The sequence below is a fragment of the Aulonocara stuartgranti genome (genome assembly GCF_965226115.1).
Source record: "Aulonocara stuartgranti genome assembly, chromosome: 7".
Lineage (NCBI taxonomy): Eukaryota > Metazoa > Chordata > Actinopteri > Cichliformes > Cichlidae > Aulonocara > Aulonocara stuartgranti.
This window is the reverse complement of record NC_138945.1, coordinates 20961565-20981905: the sequence shown is the minus strand read 5'-3', so window position 1 is coordinate 20981905 and position 20341 is coordinate 20961565. Positions and strand designations below refer to the sequence as shown.

Here is a 20341-nt window from a genome sequence, read left to right as displayed (position 1 = left end):
TTTGCACTGAAGAAAAGTAAAATAACACATCTAATCTCAGACATTTGAAACAGAAATTTAGAAGTTCAACTTCAAATAGTGACTTGACTGATTCAGGACGGTGATTTAACTACAACATGACATAGAAGCTCAGTAGTCTTGCTCTTATATGCGAACACAACAGAATCTAACCAGTTGGCATCCAGCTGAATAGAGTTCCCCATTGCAAAGAGACACATCTCAGATGATCTCATTGAAAGAGAAAGATCGATTCCAACATGTTGGCAATCCGTCTGCATTTATGAATTAGATATATTCAATTAGTCAATTATTTGCAGGCCTTGCTTTCCACCAGGGTGACCTGTGCATGTGCCATTTGATCAACCAATGTACGGCCAATCACTGGACAACCACAGATTATTGGTTAATTAGTAGCTGTCCCTATTTTTATTGTAGTGTGACAGAACCATAATGCAAAGAAAGCATGGCAGTGTTGAACTTACATTGTAGTTCACCTTTAGCTGCTTCAGCTGCCTTGACCTAGTTTATTGGCTGCTACACAAACTATACACCAGGCTTTAAGATTTGGTCAGAAACATAATTTTGAGTCCGTTTTAAAAGCAGAACTTCAAAGTAAATTTGAATATGCTTTAATAAGACTTTAAATATGCCGTAATTGTTAACCTACCTACTTTGTTTTCTCTCTTCTTCAGTGGACAGATGACTGCAATGATAAGAAAGATGGTAGCTGGACATCATCACAAGGACGAGGCACATCTAAGCCAGTGAGTGTTTGTCTGTTCACAGCTCTATCTTTGCTAAATAGAGGTGGGGATCACCAGATACCCTGTGATATGAAATTATCACAATATATGACTCACAATACAACATTATTGCAATTTTTAACATTTTGCAAGATGCTGACCGTTGCAATAACATATAGTGGGACTTGTCATGTTTTGTCCACCGCAAATGACATTACACTTTGTCAACATCTGTTTTATCCAGTAAGATGAGATAAGTTGCCTCACTTCAATTTTTTTGTTTGCTGGAAAATGAGCATATCGACACTGTCGCTAGCATGTGCTATAACTGTTGCTATAAGATGGAATCAGTTTGCTAACAGTCTGATATGAGTGATTGAATGGGGTCAAGTTGGCAATTACATGCAATCTGTTTCTGATAATATAACAATCAACAGTGATAAATTGTGAAAAATCACATATCTGTTTCTGTTTACCTAGACAGAAATTCACATTTACCTATTACAGTTGTATTCAGCAACCAGCTGGTAACCAGTTGAGTTGAGTATCCTTAAGTTGTGCTCATTGACAATGACTTATTCAGACTGATGGCAACACATCTGTCTGCATTTGAAAAAACCAGATTATTTGCAGACCTTTGACAGTCTCTCTAAGTCTGATTGCTCTCAGTCCAAGTCAGACTGCAACTGCTTGCAGACAGGTAGCCTCCTATCAGTCAATTGCCTTTATGCTTACCATTATGCTGAACATAATGTAATGCTGCTGTTGTGTTAATATAAAGATGTTAAATCACTAACAACCAAAATAATTTGGATGCCTAAAACAATAATACAAAAGCTTTAGTCATTGTAACACATCTCCTAGGCAAGGTCAGATGTATACCGTTGCACATAGTAGTTGCTGATCTGAAAATAGTCCTAATTTTACCCAGTGCACCCTTTCAGTCTGCTCGAGCTGCATATTGACTTACTCTCTGGTCACTGGATCACCACAATGATTAAATCACATGTTTTCCTTCTCTCTGTTCTGTACATGCTCGTCCGTTTTCTGGGCTCTGTCAGCTCTTCAGTGTATGATTGAAAGAGCTCTGTAACACCAACCTTTAGTCATTCATCTACACTTTCTACATTGAACGCATGTTCATAGTGACTGTCATGGGACACTATGACGCTAGAGCCAGTAATTAAAAAAAATACTAAGTGAGTTACCAGCTAGTTAGTCTGTTAAATCTGAGTCTGTGTGTGTCGCTCTGGTGCGTTCTCACAATGCAGATTTTGGTGATTTTTTATTGTTGTATTGTTGCTCTCCAGAGTTGACTTTTTAGCAGCATGGATTAGAATGATCTAACAAAATAAAGCAGGGTAGCTGAGGTCAATCTTTTTCCATTTTCCATGTTCAGCAGGTTTTGACATTGACTATCTAGAGCAATGGTCTAATATATATACACACACAAAGCATGAGCAAAAAGGAGGAAAAATGGAAAACCAAAAACAAAGACCATAATTTCTTTCGTTAACTCTCTCAACTCCACAGGATGAATGGGAACACAGCAGTAATGGCAGCACAGGTTCCAGGCCCAGTTCAGGGTCCAGACCTGGATCTGGCTCACGATCTGGCAGCAGGGGGCACAACAACCAGTACAAAGGTTCTGCCAAGGTACAGAAACACATGGGTTTGTCTGCTTTTGAGTTGGATTAACTTTCTGAAAGTGCCTCACTAACATGACTTTAATCAAGATGAAAGTAAATGGAAAAAAACCCTGATACCATGGTCATTTGTGCGTTCAAGCTGTCAGAACAGATTTAGATGCTTCAATGCTCCAATTTATCCTCTTTAAGGAATTTCTCCTCCTGAGAAGCCAGGTTTGTTCTCATTTGTCAGCTGGTCCAGCAAAATGAAGGCACATTAGTTACATTAGTTACTTACAGAGCAGACACCACCTTCAGTGAGTTGTATGCCTACAAAACATTAGACCAGGAACACGGGGAGCTTTGAACAGAGATCACTGCATTACACAGTACATGATAATGTAATGCCCATGACCATTTGTTTCTCTGCCACAGCAGTTAATTTTTCAGTTCCATCATGGTAAAGACTGAAAAGGTCCTGAGCCAAATTATGAAACCTTGTAGAGAGATAGAGCGTTAAAAAAGCAGGGGCAAAGGAAGAGCCAGTAAAGCTTTGGTTTACCTCAGCAGAGGAAAAGTTTGGAGGCTTCCTCATGTCCTGTTGGTTAATGTTAACATAAAATCCAGATAGGCTTAGTTTGTGCCACAGGACAAAGTCGTTTAATGAAAACACGTTAACATACATGGATTCCTTTCTTTTCTTTTCTTTTTTTTACTGATTTCAAATCATTCACTCATTCAAATCACTGATTTCATGTTTCCACAGTTTCTGATTAAAACTTTCACATAGTTCTGGCATATTGATATACAGTCACAGCTATTGGTCATGTTAGCCACATTAGCTGCTCAAAATCCTGAGAGAAACAATTTCCCTTTTGTTAGGGATATAACAGTAGTCAACTGGGTCTCGGTTTCAACAGCAGAATGCTTCAGAATTTTAGGCTCTAAACACTGCTAACAATGAGGGAATGTAAAGCAGGAAGCTGCTCATTCTCTACACAAGGCCTTGCTTGTTGAGGATTTTGCTTCTGGTTATGGTTGGTTATGGAGTTAAGTCACAGAAACGTCTAGGCTACAAATGAAGTCTTTCTAGAATACCTTTGGAGGAACAAATGATTTGGAGGATGCTTGTGAAAGGTTACATACAAGTTGAGTAATGTGGACATGGGATTGGTGAGAAGTATTTTGTAGTCATGCTGAAAATATTTTTTCTTCTTTTTCCTTGTGTGTTATCTAGAATGGCAACAGAGAGGGATCCTTTGACATCCTGGGGACAGACATATGGGCTGCTAACACAATGGACTCACATGGGTAGGTACCTTTCTGTTTCACACACCTGTCTGCTGGATATAGCTTTTGGATGGTCATGTGACAGACAGTAGACAGCACAGTCTCGTAGCAATTGTTTGTTCCTCTCTTTGGTACATTTTGTAATTTTGTTTGGTTACTCTTTTCACTTCTTTAAGATTTCCTCTCCACTTGTGGTCAGCGGTTGCAGTTTAGCACTTGAGCTCCATTAGTGTCCTGTTTTTAACCTGTTTTATCTTTGTAGTCCAAGACAGTAGTTTCAACATTCAGCTTGACCTTTAGCAAATCTGTTCAGCTGTCGTTCCAAACTAAGTATCTCTTCACTCAACCTTAATCACGAGGGAGAAAAAAAAACACATTTAAACTACATCTGAGCTACCGGAGGCTCGACTGTTTAGCCCCAGTGCTCTAAATCCTGTTACTCTTTATAAATGACGTCTCTGCGTGAATCAGCTTCTGTGTGTCCAAGAGGTTTTTCAAACAAGAGCTAGACGTGAGACTTAAGAGCAGAGGGGGGAAAGTCAAAACGTTAGAGAAAGGAAATGAGCGAAACATAAATCAGTTAAAAGTGGAGGCAGGACTGGTTGCCATGGTAACATCTGCACAGCAGCGACTTCCGTCCACGCTGGCACAACGGAGCATGCAGTGAGTGATGCAGCCAGCATGGTGGGATGATGTAAGCAGTTTTTTCCTCACGCAGGTGGAGACGTGTTACAGGGTTAAATGTTTTACTAAAACACACTGATTCATTCAAGTATGCATTCCTGATAAAAGGTGTGTGTGTGTGTGTGTGTGTGTGTGTGTGTGTGTGTGTGTGTGTGTGTGTGTGAGAGAAATATGGAAACATAGTGTATTATATATTGTATATCATATGATATAATAAGAAAAACTAAGGGTCTCATTAGCAATGGTACCCTGCAAGTAGATTATAAATTATACAGTATAAAAGATGCAGAAATGTGTAAATCATTTTATACACATATAGAGCCAGAGATATAGATGCATAAACAATTCACATATTTATACATCTGCATTCACACCAGGCATTAAAAAATTACATACATTACGGTAATCAATGACAACCTGAAATATTAAGAAAAGCAAGCCATTCATTATATAAAATCTCATGTCCCCCCCCAAGGGAACTGGTTCTTGAACACCAGTTGCTTTCGTAAGTAGAAGCTTGTGAAGTTTTATCTGGATTTAGTGAAAGTATAATTAAAGCCTTTTGAAAAGCCAAAAATAATTTGAAGGATAACTTTAAAGGATGGTGATGTAACAAGAAATCAAAAAATATCACAATGTCTCTCTATATCTTCAAAATAAAAAGGCAAATAAATCATTTCTAAGGGATTTGATTAAAAAGAAAATGTCCCACATCATTTTTAAAATGAGTTTTTGCAACTTTGTAGCAGTTTTCATGCAAGTGATCCAAATAAAGTCCAGATTATCCCACACAAGACCTGCTAAAGATCTGCATTTCCCCTCATATGCACTTATGCAGAGACTCTCCATGACTCTAACTGTTACTTTGTCTCCTCCTTGTAGAGGTGCAGGCTGGGACGTGCAGCCAGAGAAGCTGGATTTTAGCCATTTTCACAGAAAACACTTCAGAGGAACGCCAAAGCATCTGCCACACATTGACAGAGAAGGGTAAACTATACATTTATTTATGTTCAGTTATTTTGTCTCACTGGTGGAACTCAGAACAGTTTTGATTGCTCTATACCACCTTAATTTATAGCATCATACAACCTCCTGATCTCACCCTTTCTCTCTTACAGGATAATCAAAAACAAGTTTGAAGAAGATGATGGTATAGACATGAACGACATAGAAAGGTTCCTACCCCATCTTCGCTCGGTAAGTCTCTGATTTTTTTCTTGTGTGAAACTAAGCCATCCCAGTTTAGTACTGCAGTGAACAGGTGTGAGAAAGCCATTCACAGGTCACAACTTTAAGAAGCTTTAGCAATACTGTGTGATTTGCTGTTAGAGAGTGACCCCTGGTGGTTAGGTGAAGGAATAACGTGCACCAAATGGAGTTCAGAGTCAAGAGTGCTGGAGTCCGGTTTTTGATTAAATTACTATTAAACATAATTACAGGAATGATCTTTCTTGTACTAAAGGAGCAATTTGTATTGTTAATTTCTTTTTTTTTTAAAGAAAAAAAAGGAACTTAAGGGTGCAAGATGAGTCTGTGTTATATGTATTTTCTGAGACTTGTTGATTGAAAATAAAAACTTTAGTGACATCCGCTGGTCAGATGCAGGAGTGAGCTGTAACTGTGAATAATGATGTTATATGTCCCTCTAGTGGGCAAATGTTTGCATAACATATATGCATAGATGCCCAAATGATTCACACAGAAGAGATGTGGGTTGTTGGTTTCTGAGGCAGTCGCTGTTTTAGTCAGCGTCTGATTATCTCTAACAGACTCGTGCAAAACTTAATGAGTAGGTTCACATTTTCTCCAAGTGTGTCTCAAAACAATACTTGTACCGTGATAGAAGTTATAATACTTTCTCATTTCAGTCCACAAAATACAAAAATGTATGCCTCAGTATTTCTGTGTACGTGCATTCTTTAGTTTAGTTGAAGTCCCCATGCAGTGTTTTCTCGCTTTGTAATAAGACAAAAAGGCAAATGTTGTACAAACTATACTGTCAGGTCAGTGTACAAACAACAACATAAGTTGACCCAGAGTCTTCAAGCAACTTAAAGAAGTCCAGACGCTTTTCTTTCCAAGCTCCTTAGACTACCATGACCTGGATGGCTGAGAACCTTCACAGACATATTGACCCAGAGTGTTTTCCAGATCACCAAGAACCCAATAATTTGAAAAACAAGAATGAAAAGAATGAAAATATAAATAAAATCTATGAGTGTTCAAAAGAGTCAAATAAAAGAGCAATAGAAAACATTTACAGTGAGCTGTAATAAAGCATATAATAGAGCAGAAAAAGAGCGTCCTCTAGAGATTTAAGAAATTGCCAGAACCTCCGTGACACAGAGGAAAAATGCGGAGATAAAAGATTTTTTTAAAAGAACTTCTTCAATATATTACAGATATATTGTGGACTTTAAAAACAAATAGTAAAATTTTAAAATCTATTTGAAATATCACAGATAGTGATGTGCTATTTTCATTGTACTGGTTAAACATTGATCAGCTGCATTTTAAATCATCTGCAACACAGAGAGAGAGAGAGAGACAGAGGTTTGAGGTAAAGTTGCAGCAGTCCAGCTGAAATCCTTTAGCTGCTAAACTGGCTTTAACTTAGTGATTGGTTCTCAGTTGGTAAAAGCTTCGTTTAACAGCATCCTTGATTTGATCGTTAAAACTCAAATAACTCTCCATATAAACACCATGATTTTCAACTGCAGTTTGGAAGATAAGTATCTTATTTTGATGTTTGTGGAGCGTGGGATGCCAAATCAAATAATAAGTAAAGTGAAGTCATTTTGTTGAAGTGTTTGTTTTTTTTGCCTGCATAACAGTGATAGTGAATTTTGTATCTATGAACAATAGAGCAAGAGAGGTAGCGTGTACAATTTAAGTAAAAAAGGACCTAAAACGGATCCTTGAGGGATGCCGCAGTTAATGGAAGTTAGGAATGGCGAGCAGTTTGGACTCTAAAGGTGCCATCAAATAAGGAAATCCAGTTTAAAAAATATTTAGTTTAGATCATTGTCTAAATGCAGTAAAGTCCAGAAGAGCCAAAATCAGCAGATAAAAAGATATCATTATAAACTCTTAACAGGGCAAAATCTGCATCTTTCTTAAATTAGACTGAAATCTCTTAAACATATTAAAAGTATTCAAGTATGAAAAACTATGAAAAAACTTGAGAAAGGCAACTTTTTCTAAAATCTTGACAGGGAAAGTAACCTTATATATATTATAGGGTTATTCTGAGTTCCTGAACTATTGAGGAGGTTTAGCATCTTCTCTAAATGGGATCTAAGTGCCTCTTACTTACATTACTTGCAGTCTAAAGGGCAACAGCCGTGTTTCTGAACGTGACGTGTCTCGCATCAACAGAGTAAAAGTCATTTTGCAGCTGGAATGCTTCTCTGTATAAGGTATTGAGCATTGTGTTTTCCAACATGATTTGTGATTCATTGAGGTGACGAGAGTTCACATTAGGTCACTCCTGTCACCTTCCTCTCTTCCTCCCCTGCTTTCTGAGCCAAAATATCCTCCGTCTTTCATGGTGTTTAAGCTACAGTGTCTTCCTCTTTCCTTCCCCTCTTGGCCTTTGAGCTGAGCTGCGCCGCTCACGCAGCTTGGGCTAAGATGGATCTAGGTGAGCGATCGAGATGGCTTCCTCACTGTATCATTTCTGAGCCAAGATTGTCGTTTCCGTTCATTCAGTAAGGGCCAAAAGATAGATGGGGTCATCAGCGTTTCTGAGCTGCGATCGGGATCAGAGACGCAGAGCTGGGAATTGAGTGCCACATTTTCTGTTTTGTTTTCCCTGACATTTCTCAGCTGTTTCTGGCAATTCTCATCTTCTCCCAGTTACTCTTTCACGTTCCGATTGTGTGAATATCGAGCCCTGGCAAGCTGATCGCAAAACCATGCCCTGTGGGGTCATGCAGCTATAAAGCAAGGCCACTGATGCCCAGTTGTTTGTCATACTAACAAGGCCATTCACTGACACTCTCTTTGGTCTTGAATAGCCCTCAAGATAACAGGAAGGGTACTTAAGTCTTCCACAAGAGACCACAGTGTAAAATAAAACAAAATCAATGTAAACCTTGGTTGGAATGATAAGCACAGGGGTTTGTGTTTGAAAGTATGTACATCTTTTTGTGGCTCGTTAGATGACTAGAATTTTTGTAGTTAACTGATAACCAGCATTATTACATTAAATTACAAACTGCATACCCCACTGCGCATGGTTTTGTTACTAATAGAAAGGGAGTCGTGTTTCTTCAGTATTGTCATCGCTTTTATTGTCATGAATCTCTATTAAATAAATATATATTCTCAGCATCCTGGCTCTGTATTTATGTTTGCAGGGATCTCTCTTTTCTGCTGGTAACTTGCTGCACTTAAGCAGTGATCCTTGGTCGTAGACATGGACAGCTGAATATCCCATAGACTAGTAGTTATTCCGGTTGTACAGTACTTTTCCACTGGAAGCCTCCCTGATGAGCACGTGCATGTTGTTGCAGACAAGTCTTCCTGGTCACAATAAACTGGCAGACATGCAGACATCCTCATGGGGTATCTTGTTCACCTTCTGAGGAAAAAAGCATTTAAGCTTATGCCTTGACATGCTCACAAATAATGAAACTCTAAAAAAACATCTGTATTAGATGCCCATTCTCCTTTACGTAATATTTAGTCATCAGGGGATTTTTATTTATTTCTTTTGTCTTTGAATAGTTTCATTTTGTGCCGTTATATACGTATTTTTTCCAACATAAACATTTTTGCACCCATGGCCTTGCAGCCTGCTGACAAACCAATTTCTGACAATTCAGATTTTCATTCTAAAAACTATAATTGGCAGCATATACATTTAAAAGCTTTTCTTCAATGCAAAATTTTATTCTCATAATAAAATCTTTTAAACTTCACACTTCCTGTACACCAATCTTTACCTGATATAAGCTTCTTTTCTACTTCTACTTACTCAGTTTTGCTCGACTTGACTTGGTTTTCCGTTTGGCAGTAGTATGGGCTACCAGGTACTTTTTCAGTACCTACTTGGGTGGGGTTCAAAGCCAGTTGAGTCATGCCAAAAATGTGATGTCAACAGACAGAAGGGCACCGAGTGACATCACTGCATGAGCCATGAGAGCGACTCCTACACTAGAATCAAACCCACCATTTTTCCAACCCTGCCAATTTAGTTTGGCCAATTTTGTGTTTTCCTCAGTAAGAACTCGCTAACAGATCACAACCACACCAATCACAGTGTTGTTGATCACAGTGTTGTGTGTTTGCTAATGTGAAAACTGACTATTTTCCTGTGCTACTATGCGCATGCATGAAAAGAATGGGCTCGTAATCTGACATTGGTGATGCTGCCCAGCCAGTCACCAAGCGAGGATGCTGAAAAGTATCTGATTCCTGTCCCTGGTCGGTTGATCAGTGTGTCTTTATATATAATATCAAATATTGTGATTTGGAAGCGCACTTTTAGAGGGCATCTTCAACCAAATCTCCAAAACAAGAGAAAACTGGACTAGGGTAATGCAATATGGGGTTCTTCCTTTGCCCACACTCTACCAAAGCTGTTCTCACATACAAAAACTGGACAATGTCATGAGAATCAGGTCTAAACATAGTCTGAAGTTGTTTTTTTCTCACATGCAGCACACACAAGGTTCCACCTCCTTTGTGGAAGAAACAATTAAACCACTGATTCATAACTATTTTGGCTTAACGGGCACTTAAGAAAAAGCTGTGAGTAGACATTGCTCCTTATTATTTGTCAGTTGTTGATAGTTGTGCCATAGAAACATCACTCCTCTCAACTTCTTAGATGGTAAAATTAGCCTTGGGGGCCCACTTGGGGCTAAGATATATCAGTTTTAATTAAGAGGCAATAGAATTGCATCAAGATTAAAGGTGAAAATATAAATATGTATCACAACTTTGGTTCCCACATTCCGATCCGATTACTCCTATTATGACTCTATATATTTATCATGTGAACCCTTTGCTGCTAAACTGCCCTATTGTATAATAACTGCCTCCACGGATGGAAGGATAAATAGATAGAAAGAAATCATCAGGTATTTTTCCACTCATAATGTACTGGACTTTTCCAGAGTCATCACTTCCTGCTACTGCACAGCAGGACTACATCATCCAAAGTCCCCGTCTGCAATCCACGCTTCCTTCCAACATTCACTTCCCCTTTTTCCAGGAGCCACAATGCGCTTACAAATAGCCCTCGGACGTGGAAAACCTCTCATTTGTGCGAGGGCGTGTGAGCAACCCAGTGAGAAAGGGCTTCCTCCCTTTGCTTTAAGGTTCTGCTGCACCTCCACTGGCCTCTGTGGAATGTCATCCTGCAGTCACAATGACCTGCCTTCACGTGCAATTTCAGGTTGTAACGACAGAAGCATCCAGGGGTCAGGGAGCAAGTATTTGATTCATGTCACGTATCCAATGGATGCTGGGAAACATGAAAGGCTGTATAAAAAGAATACTTGTAATCGCCCTCACGTACAAATTCCTTCACACAAAAGCAAATAAATAAGACAGAGACAGTTAAAATAAAACAGGTATAGACAAAACATGGATGTGGCCACCGTGTCATGGACTATCATTTAATTGTTTGCCCTAAAGTATACCCTCCTTTTTCATCCTTATTGCTTGTAATGAGTACCATGTTTACCAATTGAAGATGCTCGAAACCAGCAACTGAGACCATAAACTCGTCAACAAAGTGTTTCCTGAGGTCACCGGTCAAGTGATCAGTAGGGTCATTTTCCCATTTAATGTTGCAAGACTTATTCTTGCAACAACATGGCTAGCCCCCCTACTGGCCATTTGAAAGAATGCAAGCCACTTTCACATTCAGTTGACTTTTCGGACCCAGAGCCAAATTCCATACCCTAATATAGAATTTATGCAGTTGTTGTACTGTGTTGTCTTGTGACTTTTATTCTCTGTTGTTCCATATTTAATTGTGTGTAAGAAAGCAAAGTGTAAAAGTATGTGGGCGATTGTGGCTCAAGAGTTGGGAGTTCGCCTTGAAATCGGAAGGTTGCCGGTTTGAGCCCCGGCTAGGACAGTCTCGGTCGTTGTGTCCTTGGGCAAGACACTTCACCCGTTGCCTACTGGTGGTGGTCAGAGGGCCCGGTGGCGCCAGTGTCCGGCAGCCTCGCCAGTGCGCCCCAGGGTGGCTGTGGCTACAATGTAGCTTGCCATCACCAGTGTGTGAATGTGTGGATGACTGGATATGTAAAGTGCTTTGGGGTCCTTAGGGACTAGTAAAGCGCTATATAAATACAGGCCATTTATTCCTTTGGCAAAGTTTAAACATTTTCTCAGGACATGTCTACTTTTGTATGTATAGTTGTTCAACTGTTTGTTAATACAAACATTTAATCAACATGGGAGCAACTCAGTGCATTTAGGCATGTAGACACAATTGAGAGGTCCTGCCGAAGTTTAAACCGAGCCTCAGAACAGGGAAGACAGGTTATTTAAGTAAGTCTGAACATGGTGTGTTAGTTGGTCCCAGAGGGGCTGGTCTGAGTTTTTCAAAACTGCTGATTTGCTGGGATTTTCCCACGCAACCATCTCTAGTGTTTACAGAGAATAGTCTGACAAAGAGAAAATATCCAGTGACCAGCAGTTCTCTAGGCAAAAATGCCTTGTTAATGTCAGAGGTCTGACGAGAATGGCCAGACTTCGTCGGCCTGATAGGAAGGCAACAGTAACTCAAATAAACACTTGTTAAAATCAAGACATGCAGAAGAGCATTGCTGAATGCACAAAATGTCAAACCTTGAAGCAAATGGGCAACAGCAGTAGAAGATCACCCCGCAGGAGACTCTTGTCAGCTAAGAACAGAAACTGAGGCTACAGTTCACACAGGCTCACCAAAATTGGACAATAAATGGATCCATATTCCCTCATATCAACCGTTAAGGCTGGTGGTGGCAGTGTAATTGTTTGGGCAATGCTTTTTTTCTTCTTTTTTCCTTGTAGCACTTGAGCACTGTTTTAATGACACAGACTGGCCGAGTATTATTACTGAACGTGTCCACGTCTTTATGACCACTGTGTGCCCATCTTCTGATGGCCGCTTCCACCAGTTTAATGCATCATGTCACAAAGCTCAGATACTCAAACTGGTTTCTTGACCATGTTGAGGAGTTCACACTACTTAAAAGGCCTCATGTCAATATTTACCAGCATCTCTGAGAAACCTTGTTGAGCCTGTGCCATGAAGAATTAAGTTCTGAAGGCAAAAGCGGTTCAACCTGATACTAGCAAGTAGGGTATCCAATGAGTATATACTGTACTGTATTGTACAGCAGTGGGTTCACATGATAAATATGTGGTGTCATGTTTTAATATTAAGGGTTTTTTTTGTGTTTGGTTCAGTAAAAAAGAAAAAAGAAAGTATTTTGCTTCTCAAAGAAAGAAACAATAAAATAAAAATAAAGGGCACCAGATAATGAGGAGAGCACTTGGGTGCAACCCGGGAGAAAAGGAGAGTGCAGCTAGTCACTGAGAAGACATCCGGTCTCTGGTCTGTGAACAAAGCCGTCCAAACGGAGAACAAAGCAGGAATCTGGAGCTGGGATATTACAGACTGGTTGGCCCCTCAGTGTGGAAGTGTACGTGCCGCAGAGCAGGACTCCGGTTATAGAATGACACTGGGGGCGGGGTGGGTTTCTTTGGTGGTCTGTGTGTCAGCTGTCAATTTGTCTGAGACGTGCAGGTCATACGCACTCATTTGCTGTTCTTTCCTGTAGTTTTAACTTAAGCTAACCTTAAACCTGTCTCCTTCATGGCATTTTTACTATCTGTTACCTCTTCTCGCTTTGTTTCCTCCAGTTTGCCTTTTCCTACTTATGACCACTACCCTTATGCTCTGCCTCCACCCTCCTTATGGTGTCCTTCACTCGTCCCCTCCATCCTTCAAATCTTGGTAGGCAGCAGAACAATATCCATAGGGTCATGGTGACCGGCAGCCCCCCTTCACGTGGTTACTTCCTGCTATTGTCTCTGGTCCTACTACCGATTGGCTCCTACACTCTATTAACCGCACACATACTGGATTAATCATCATTGTACTCTGTTCTGCTCTGGGCTCTGGCTTGGGAGAAAGACTGGAGCCATGCTTACACGCATGCATGAAAGCACAATACCATGGGAAATGTATGACCACTCACACAGAGGTATTCAATACGTCACCAGTGACTTGACCTGTTTTATCACATATGAGTGGCAGAAAGAATATGGAGTGGTGTATGCAAAAGCATAAAATATATCGTAGTGGAACGCCAAAAATTAATTGGTTCATTGATTTTAATCCCTTTTAATCAAATTTTATGGTCTTTTTTTAAAGAAACGGTGTAGCACACTCTCCATGAGTTTAGGTTTTTGTCACAGTAATTATTCCTACTCTTCATAGAGACCTTTCTCCGAGAAGTAATTTGACAGGAATTCCCAAAGCTTCACAAGTGTACTTAGTACAGTCTTCACTGAATATGTTTGCTTGTTGAACTTTAGAAGATGCATACTTTCTTGTAGACACTTAGTTAGGCTGATATGTCAGTCAATATTAGCTATTTGCCAATCTATTAGTATAAACATTTATAATTGCTAATAAATAAAACTTTAAAATTTCAAGTTTAGAAGGGGGAAATGCACTTTATCCATGTTTTGAATGTTGAGCTTGCATAGTTTATCCACCAGAGGGCAGTCTGCAAAGTATTTAGGTCATTAACATACCTGCGGACTAGCTGAGCCAATCAGAGTCAGGCAGAGTGTAAATAAATAATCCAGTCCAATAAGGACTCATGTAACAAATGGTAGAGAAATCTGTTTGTGTTTGAAAGAAAAAAATATACAACTTGATGTATCAGATTCTTAATTATTAACTATTGTTATCAGTATGGGCCGTAAAAATTAGTTGGGCTCTAGTATAAAGAGAATTGCCAAAGTTTTAATGATTTGTGTGTGTGTGTGTGTGTGTGTGTGTGTGTGTGTGTGTGTGTGTGTGTGTGTGTGTGTTTGTCGAAGCAATACTATAATACTTACATTGCCACGCACCTTTAGTTTCTCGTGATTAACGCATTATGTCTTTTTTTGGACGCACCTACCCCCTCGGCAGCTGCTCACAATAGGCTCTGATGAGTCAAGCGTGTCAGTATGTGTAGTAATCTTTGCAATTGAGCTCACAATCATCAGACATGTGGCTCTTTTGACAGCTTGCTGTTTTACGTCAGAATTTTTTGTCCTACTGTGGTCCTCTGAGAAATAGGCTCAGCCAATTAGCGGTAACGTGGCCTTTAAAGGTTTCCTCGGGGTAAGTCTAGGGAGAGCTTTCATCTAATGCTTGTTACTTTCAGATCATCCTGGATAAACGCAGACACCAACCATATTCTTATACACAGCAGAAGTCCACTCATAAAGGCAGTGTTGTTTTAAGACAGACTTAAAAATGCCATACCTGCACTTTAATCATAATAAATTGCATTCCTGTGCGCTTATTCCTAAGGAATGAGGTAATCTTAAGTTTGTGATTACGGATTGTAAAGTTTCACTGTAAGAAGCAGCAAAATGTCTTCATAAAAATGTATATATGCTATTTGCAGGTCTTTATAAATATACTAAAAGAAACATCACACAGACACACACACAGAGTATTGGGATGTAGATAGAACATATGATTGAAGCCTTTTTTCATTATTCTGAGAGCTGCCAAGAGCACAGCTATATGCACTTAAAACCCGCTGCAGCAGCAGTTAATTTCTATAGGGTACTACAGTTTTTCTCCCTTTTTCAGTCTCCGACACTTTGATCCTGCAGTGTTCTCCATATCCTCCAGTAGCAAGACCCCTGAGTTCTTTGATGTACCTGTCTCAGCATCTGTGGCGCTGGCCTCTGATCACTTATTAAATGAGACATGAATGTCAGGACCTCACATCTTTGCCTCTTATCACAGATCATCCTGTATACACGACCGTGGCAGCTCTAAATCTCCTCTGTCTGTACTGTTAGCATGCATCAGCTACAGACTAAGTTACATGAAAGGCAATGCGTATCATGAAACATGAAGGAAATCCTGTACTAGAGGGGTTTTATAGATTCTGAATACTAGCGTGACAAGATGGTCCGATAAAAAAGATCCAGGATCAGCATGTTACTGCTAATTTATCTCTTCCTGCTACTTAAATCTAACGGTAGAAATGCCATCTTTCATCATATAAAGTTAGTAAGTTAAAGTAATAAGAGTGCTAATAGTTTGCTTTTCGTGAATAATTTATAAAATGAAATCACTTAGTGCTGTAAAAGTCACACTGTGTGTAAAATTTCATATAGTACTGTGCAAAAGTCACCCTATATTTCTTTATACTTACATATGTTTCAGTAAATCCTAATTTTCCTATGAAAGGATACATGGAAATACAGTAAATAGGACAAAACTGTTTGTACAGTTTTAGCTAACTTGAAAGTCAAAATTTGGTATGGCCTCCTTTATTCTTCAAAGCTCTTCTTTGGATGTTGGCTGCCTTTTGTTCCTTTTGTCAAGGTGATCCCACACTGCTTAATATTGTTGAGGTCTGGGCTCTGGGGAGGCCAATCCTGGTGTGCTTTTACCAATGTTTGGGATAATTGTCATAATACTTACTGTAATTTTCTTGGTGAACTCCATCTTTTGATGAGATCCCCAACATCACTGCCTGAAACACAACCCCAAGTTGGATACATGACTCCATCAGCATAGCTGCTGATTCTCAGTCCAGTTCTTGTTTCTCTTTCTTAACAATGGCTTCTGGACAGCCACCCTTCCACTGAGACCATTTCTGTTGAGGCTTTGGCAAACAGTAGATGGATGAACTGAAGAGCCAGATGCATCTCTCGGTTCTCCTATTTCTTAAGCATATGACTCAGATAATGTTCATCTGATGTAGTTTTTAAGCCTGCTAGTAACAAAGTTAAACAAAGAAACTGTTTAAAATCTACCCCCCACCCCACCCCACAAAAGACAAAAACTTCCAACTCTAATTTCCTTACAGACACAGAAAGGAGCGTTATTTGTTTGGTTTGGCCTGTGAATGAAACGTTGAGGAACGTTTTTGTATTTTCATTTTACGTGCCTGCTGTCTTGTATTGACAGCGGCTTTTGCTCTCAACAACCTGTCCTGTAATGCCACCCTTGGGTCAGCTTTAAATTTATTGCTTTTGGCTGAAAGCCCTTGCAACATAAATAAACTAAGAGAAACAATGGAGCGACTCAATAAGCATCATACCAGAATTGTTACAAAGCAGAAGGGAAAGGAAGACATGCATTTCATTTTCTATGCTATAGCAGACAAAGTTCTATAATCTTTATTCTCCATTTCCATTCTCCACATTTCCACCCTGTTAACATTTCTCATTTCCTTACTTTCCTTCCTTGCAACTTATACTCCTTCCATACTCATAATTGTTATGAATGGCTCAACAATGGCATTTGACCTGGTACATGACTGTTTAGGCAACTCTTTAGAAAAACTGAATCCTCTCAAATGCTACTAAGTATTAGTGGGGCCAGACCAGTGAAACTGCATGATAAATGTGTGAAATTGGAGAAACTGACATTTTTATATAGCAGACAGTTTAAAAACAGACACTTTTCTGTCATTTAATTATTTATCTGTTACTTAATTACTTTTGTGTAGTATAAGGAGAGTCTTTATCAATAGGAAAAGATGTAAAACGCATGAAAATATTGTTCAAAGTTCAAAATTTATAGTCACATTTTACAGTCACGTTTTTGGAATTTTCAGTTCAATTCAATTCAGTTTTATCCATACAGCACCAAAACACAACAACAATTGCCTCAAGGCGTTTTATTTTGTAAGGTAGCCCCTAAACTCGTTTTTTTTTAACATATTAACTGACTTTGCACTTTATTTCAGCTACATGAAATGCTAGTAGTTGTTTAGCGTGTTATTAAGCACTAATTATCTGGACATCTGCGAGCTTTGACTTTAAACTTTGCTAGCTTGCTACCATTAGCTAATAACTAGCTAATAGCTAATAACACTCCACACTTTCATCCAAATATGGCAGCTTCTGGCTCCAAAATGACAAAATAATATGGTGGCAGCTAAAATGCTAACATCAAAACTTCAGTATGTGTAGTTCAATTTTAGATAGGTTGATCTTTTTTTCTTTTTTTTACCTCTATTACTAACATTGACAGGAATGTCGACAGGAAAGTATTAGCAAGGGGGAATGATGCAGGACATGAGAGCTATAATAGCATCCCATGTTTCACTGGTACCTAAACAAAATAGGTTTCTAAACAGGTTTTCCTTTTTTTTTTCAATTTATAATTGAGCTGGATGGAAAAAAAACAAGCACTATCCACTAACTATAATTAATGACTACTGTGTGCCAAAGTCAGAACAAATGCGTGGCAGAGGTGCTGCTCATGTTTCAGACTGCTCCTGGTGCAGATGAACACCTGAAGGTAACAGTCTGAAGGAATCTGCGTGGTTGTTTTAGGCAGTCCTGTAACCATGTCAGCCTGTGTCTAAAGAAAATTCCAAGATGCTAATGATGACAAAGAGTTCACAACCCAACTCCAGAGTGAATTATTTACTGTGATTTATGTGCTAACCTGTGAATGTCCTTGGCATGCTACAGGACCAGACTTCCCCTGAAGGCGGACGCGCAACACCCAACCACAAAACACAATACACGCATAAAAGAGACACCACAGTCAGGCCTGTAAAATTCAAGCTGATTTATATTTCAGCTGTTGGCACGCTGTTTGACATCTGAGACTCGATGTTGTTTTAAACTTGGAAAAACTTGAGTTTGATGGTTTACATCACCATGCTGTTTACTTTTCTACAAAATAAGGCTGCGTACTACACATGCATATCCACAACTGAAGTCTAAAACTGAAGACTGCAGGAACGATCATTGTTAGCTATTAAAATGCGTGTGTTGTGCCAGCTCTGGCTTGTTAAGGCTTCGGTTAAAACAAGTGATGAATGTTTTAAAAGGAAGCTCTGCCTTCACATTAGCAGGACTCGAGCCCTCATCACTGCCAGCCCCTTTATTGCCGACTACTTCAAGCATATAAAATCCAAATTAAAAATATTCCTCAAATTTAGCTGTCATGAGTCTGAATCCTCATTATTAGCCCTAATTGTTCAATGGACGATAAAATTAAGAGTCTGAATAAAAGACTATTGACAGTGGTGATGAAAGGGGTTAATCCTTCTTTCGTCATTTTTTGTAGCACAGCTCGTCATTCATCTCCACCAGTGTATCGTAATCTTTGAAGAGCTACATTTGTTTTAAAAAACATACAGATGTGATCAGATCCACAGATAAAAATCAGTCTCATTTTCTATCAGCTCTTGCGCAGGCAGTCCCTCCCCTCCATCCTTGTCACGTCCACAGGGCTAGCACGGCCTGCCTCGAGGTGAGAGGTCTTCTGGCTGGGGACCAGGACAGTATGGGTCCTCACTTTGATCTGCCTTAAACTGGCTGCTACCTGCAGATAGCATATTCACACATGCAGCTGCTTGAGAGGCAATTCTACATTTCTCGTTTCCTGTCTCTCGATCACGCCTCTCTTATCTGATAGAAACTACTCACATTTTTTTCTATTTTTCTATTAATAGCGCTTTCTAATGAGATCTAACTAGCAATAGGAAATGCAGCAAGTAGAGAGTTTAAGAAATATGTGGTGGTGGTGGGGTGTGTGTGTGCGCGCGTGCACTCACTGTCATCTGGTTACCATTTGAGGGCAGAATTATAGCTAATGATATCCTAGAGGAGAACTACAGTAGCTAAACATGCAACAGTTTCTCCGTTTTCCTCCCTCTCAGATCATTCCAGTGGTAAGAAGAGTTAAATTATGAGGGAACAAAGGCAGAGTCTATAATATGGGTTAGTTTGTTAGAGGCTAAAAGCATGTGTTTATTTACATTTCCAGACTCTTTGCATCTCAGATTTCCATCAGAATTCAACTATAATAATTTTGGGCTCTTCAGTTTTTCTTCTGAGTGTTTTTAGATGATGTCTGAGTTTGCAGTGCGATGCTGTACAGGTATGTTCTGTACTCTGTGTGTACTCACAGTCCTTGGAGGAAGTTTATGAAAGGCTGGCATAAGTCATTACAGGACTAAAGAACCGCTGACAAACATTTTTTGTAACACAGTTTTCTTTTCACTTTATCTCACTCTTCTGTAATATATGGAAACCAAAGCTTGGAGCTCTAAAAAGTTCTCTCTCGTGTTACTTCTAAACCAGAGTGGTCATACATATACCAACCAGAATTGGCTTGCCAGGGTATCCAGTCTAGTGCACTGACTGGATCACTTCGCAGTGTGCCAAAAAAAAACTACAGGGGAGGATGTTTTTTTTTTGTTTTGTGCACTAGAACGTATTGTGTTAGAAGTTGTTAAGAATGCATCATGTCACACGTGGTTGTCTGAACATTTAAATTCATCCAAACCGCAGGTATGAGTCATTATCAGTTTTACGGCAGTCTTACCAAAGCAAGCCAAGGAGCCATGCTGGTGCATGTCATTATAATGACAGCAGACTGAATTAAAAAAAAACAACAACAACAACAACAATTGAGACCAATTCTTAAATTGATCTAACTTCTCGACGTCTCAGGCTGTTTATGATCTATTGTGTAAATGGATGATTCGTTAAATGTATTCCTAACATTAAAATAACGGCAGAAATGTACTGATATTTTAGTTATTTTGCATTGAATTAAAAAGTCTAAGAGTCCTGTTTCATGTCAAGGTAAACTAAAAAAAATGGGAACAAAATATTAAAAGTGCTCATGTGATCATTATCAAAAGGCATTATTGTCATTATACGGTCGATATTATCAAGTCATGAGACAAAAAAATCTTTGAGATTTAATATCGACCGTATTTTTTGTCATTCTTTTATGTAGAAGAAGAAAATGATGATACAGTATTA

The 20341-nt window shown here is 39.2% G+C and overlaps 1 protein-coding gene across 3 annotated transcripts in view; it reads left to right on the top strand.

Moving 5' to 3' along the window:
* Nucleotides 1–20341, top strand: part of ctif (CBP80/20-dependent translation initiation factor) — a 62236-nt gene that overhangs the window by 13680 nt on the left and 28215 nt on the right. For all 3 annotated transcript variants that reach the window (XM_082541197.1, XM_082541196.1, XM_082541198.1), the window contains exons 3-7: nucleotides 693–764; nucleotides 2277–2399; nucleotides 3609–3682; nucleotides 5228–5332; nucleotides 5464–5542. In XM_082541197.1, the coding sequence (XP_082397323.1) occupies nucleotides 693–764; nucleotides 2277–2399; nucleotides 3609–3682; nucleotides 5228–5332; nucleotides 5464–5542 (453 nt within the window). The remainder of the gene's footprint in view (nucleotides 1–692; nucleotides 765–2276; nucleotides 2400–3608; nucleotides 3683–5227; nucleotides 5333–5463; nucleotides 5543–20341) is intronic.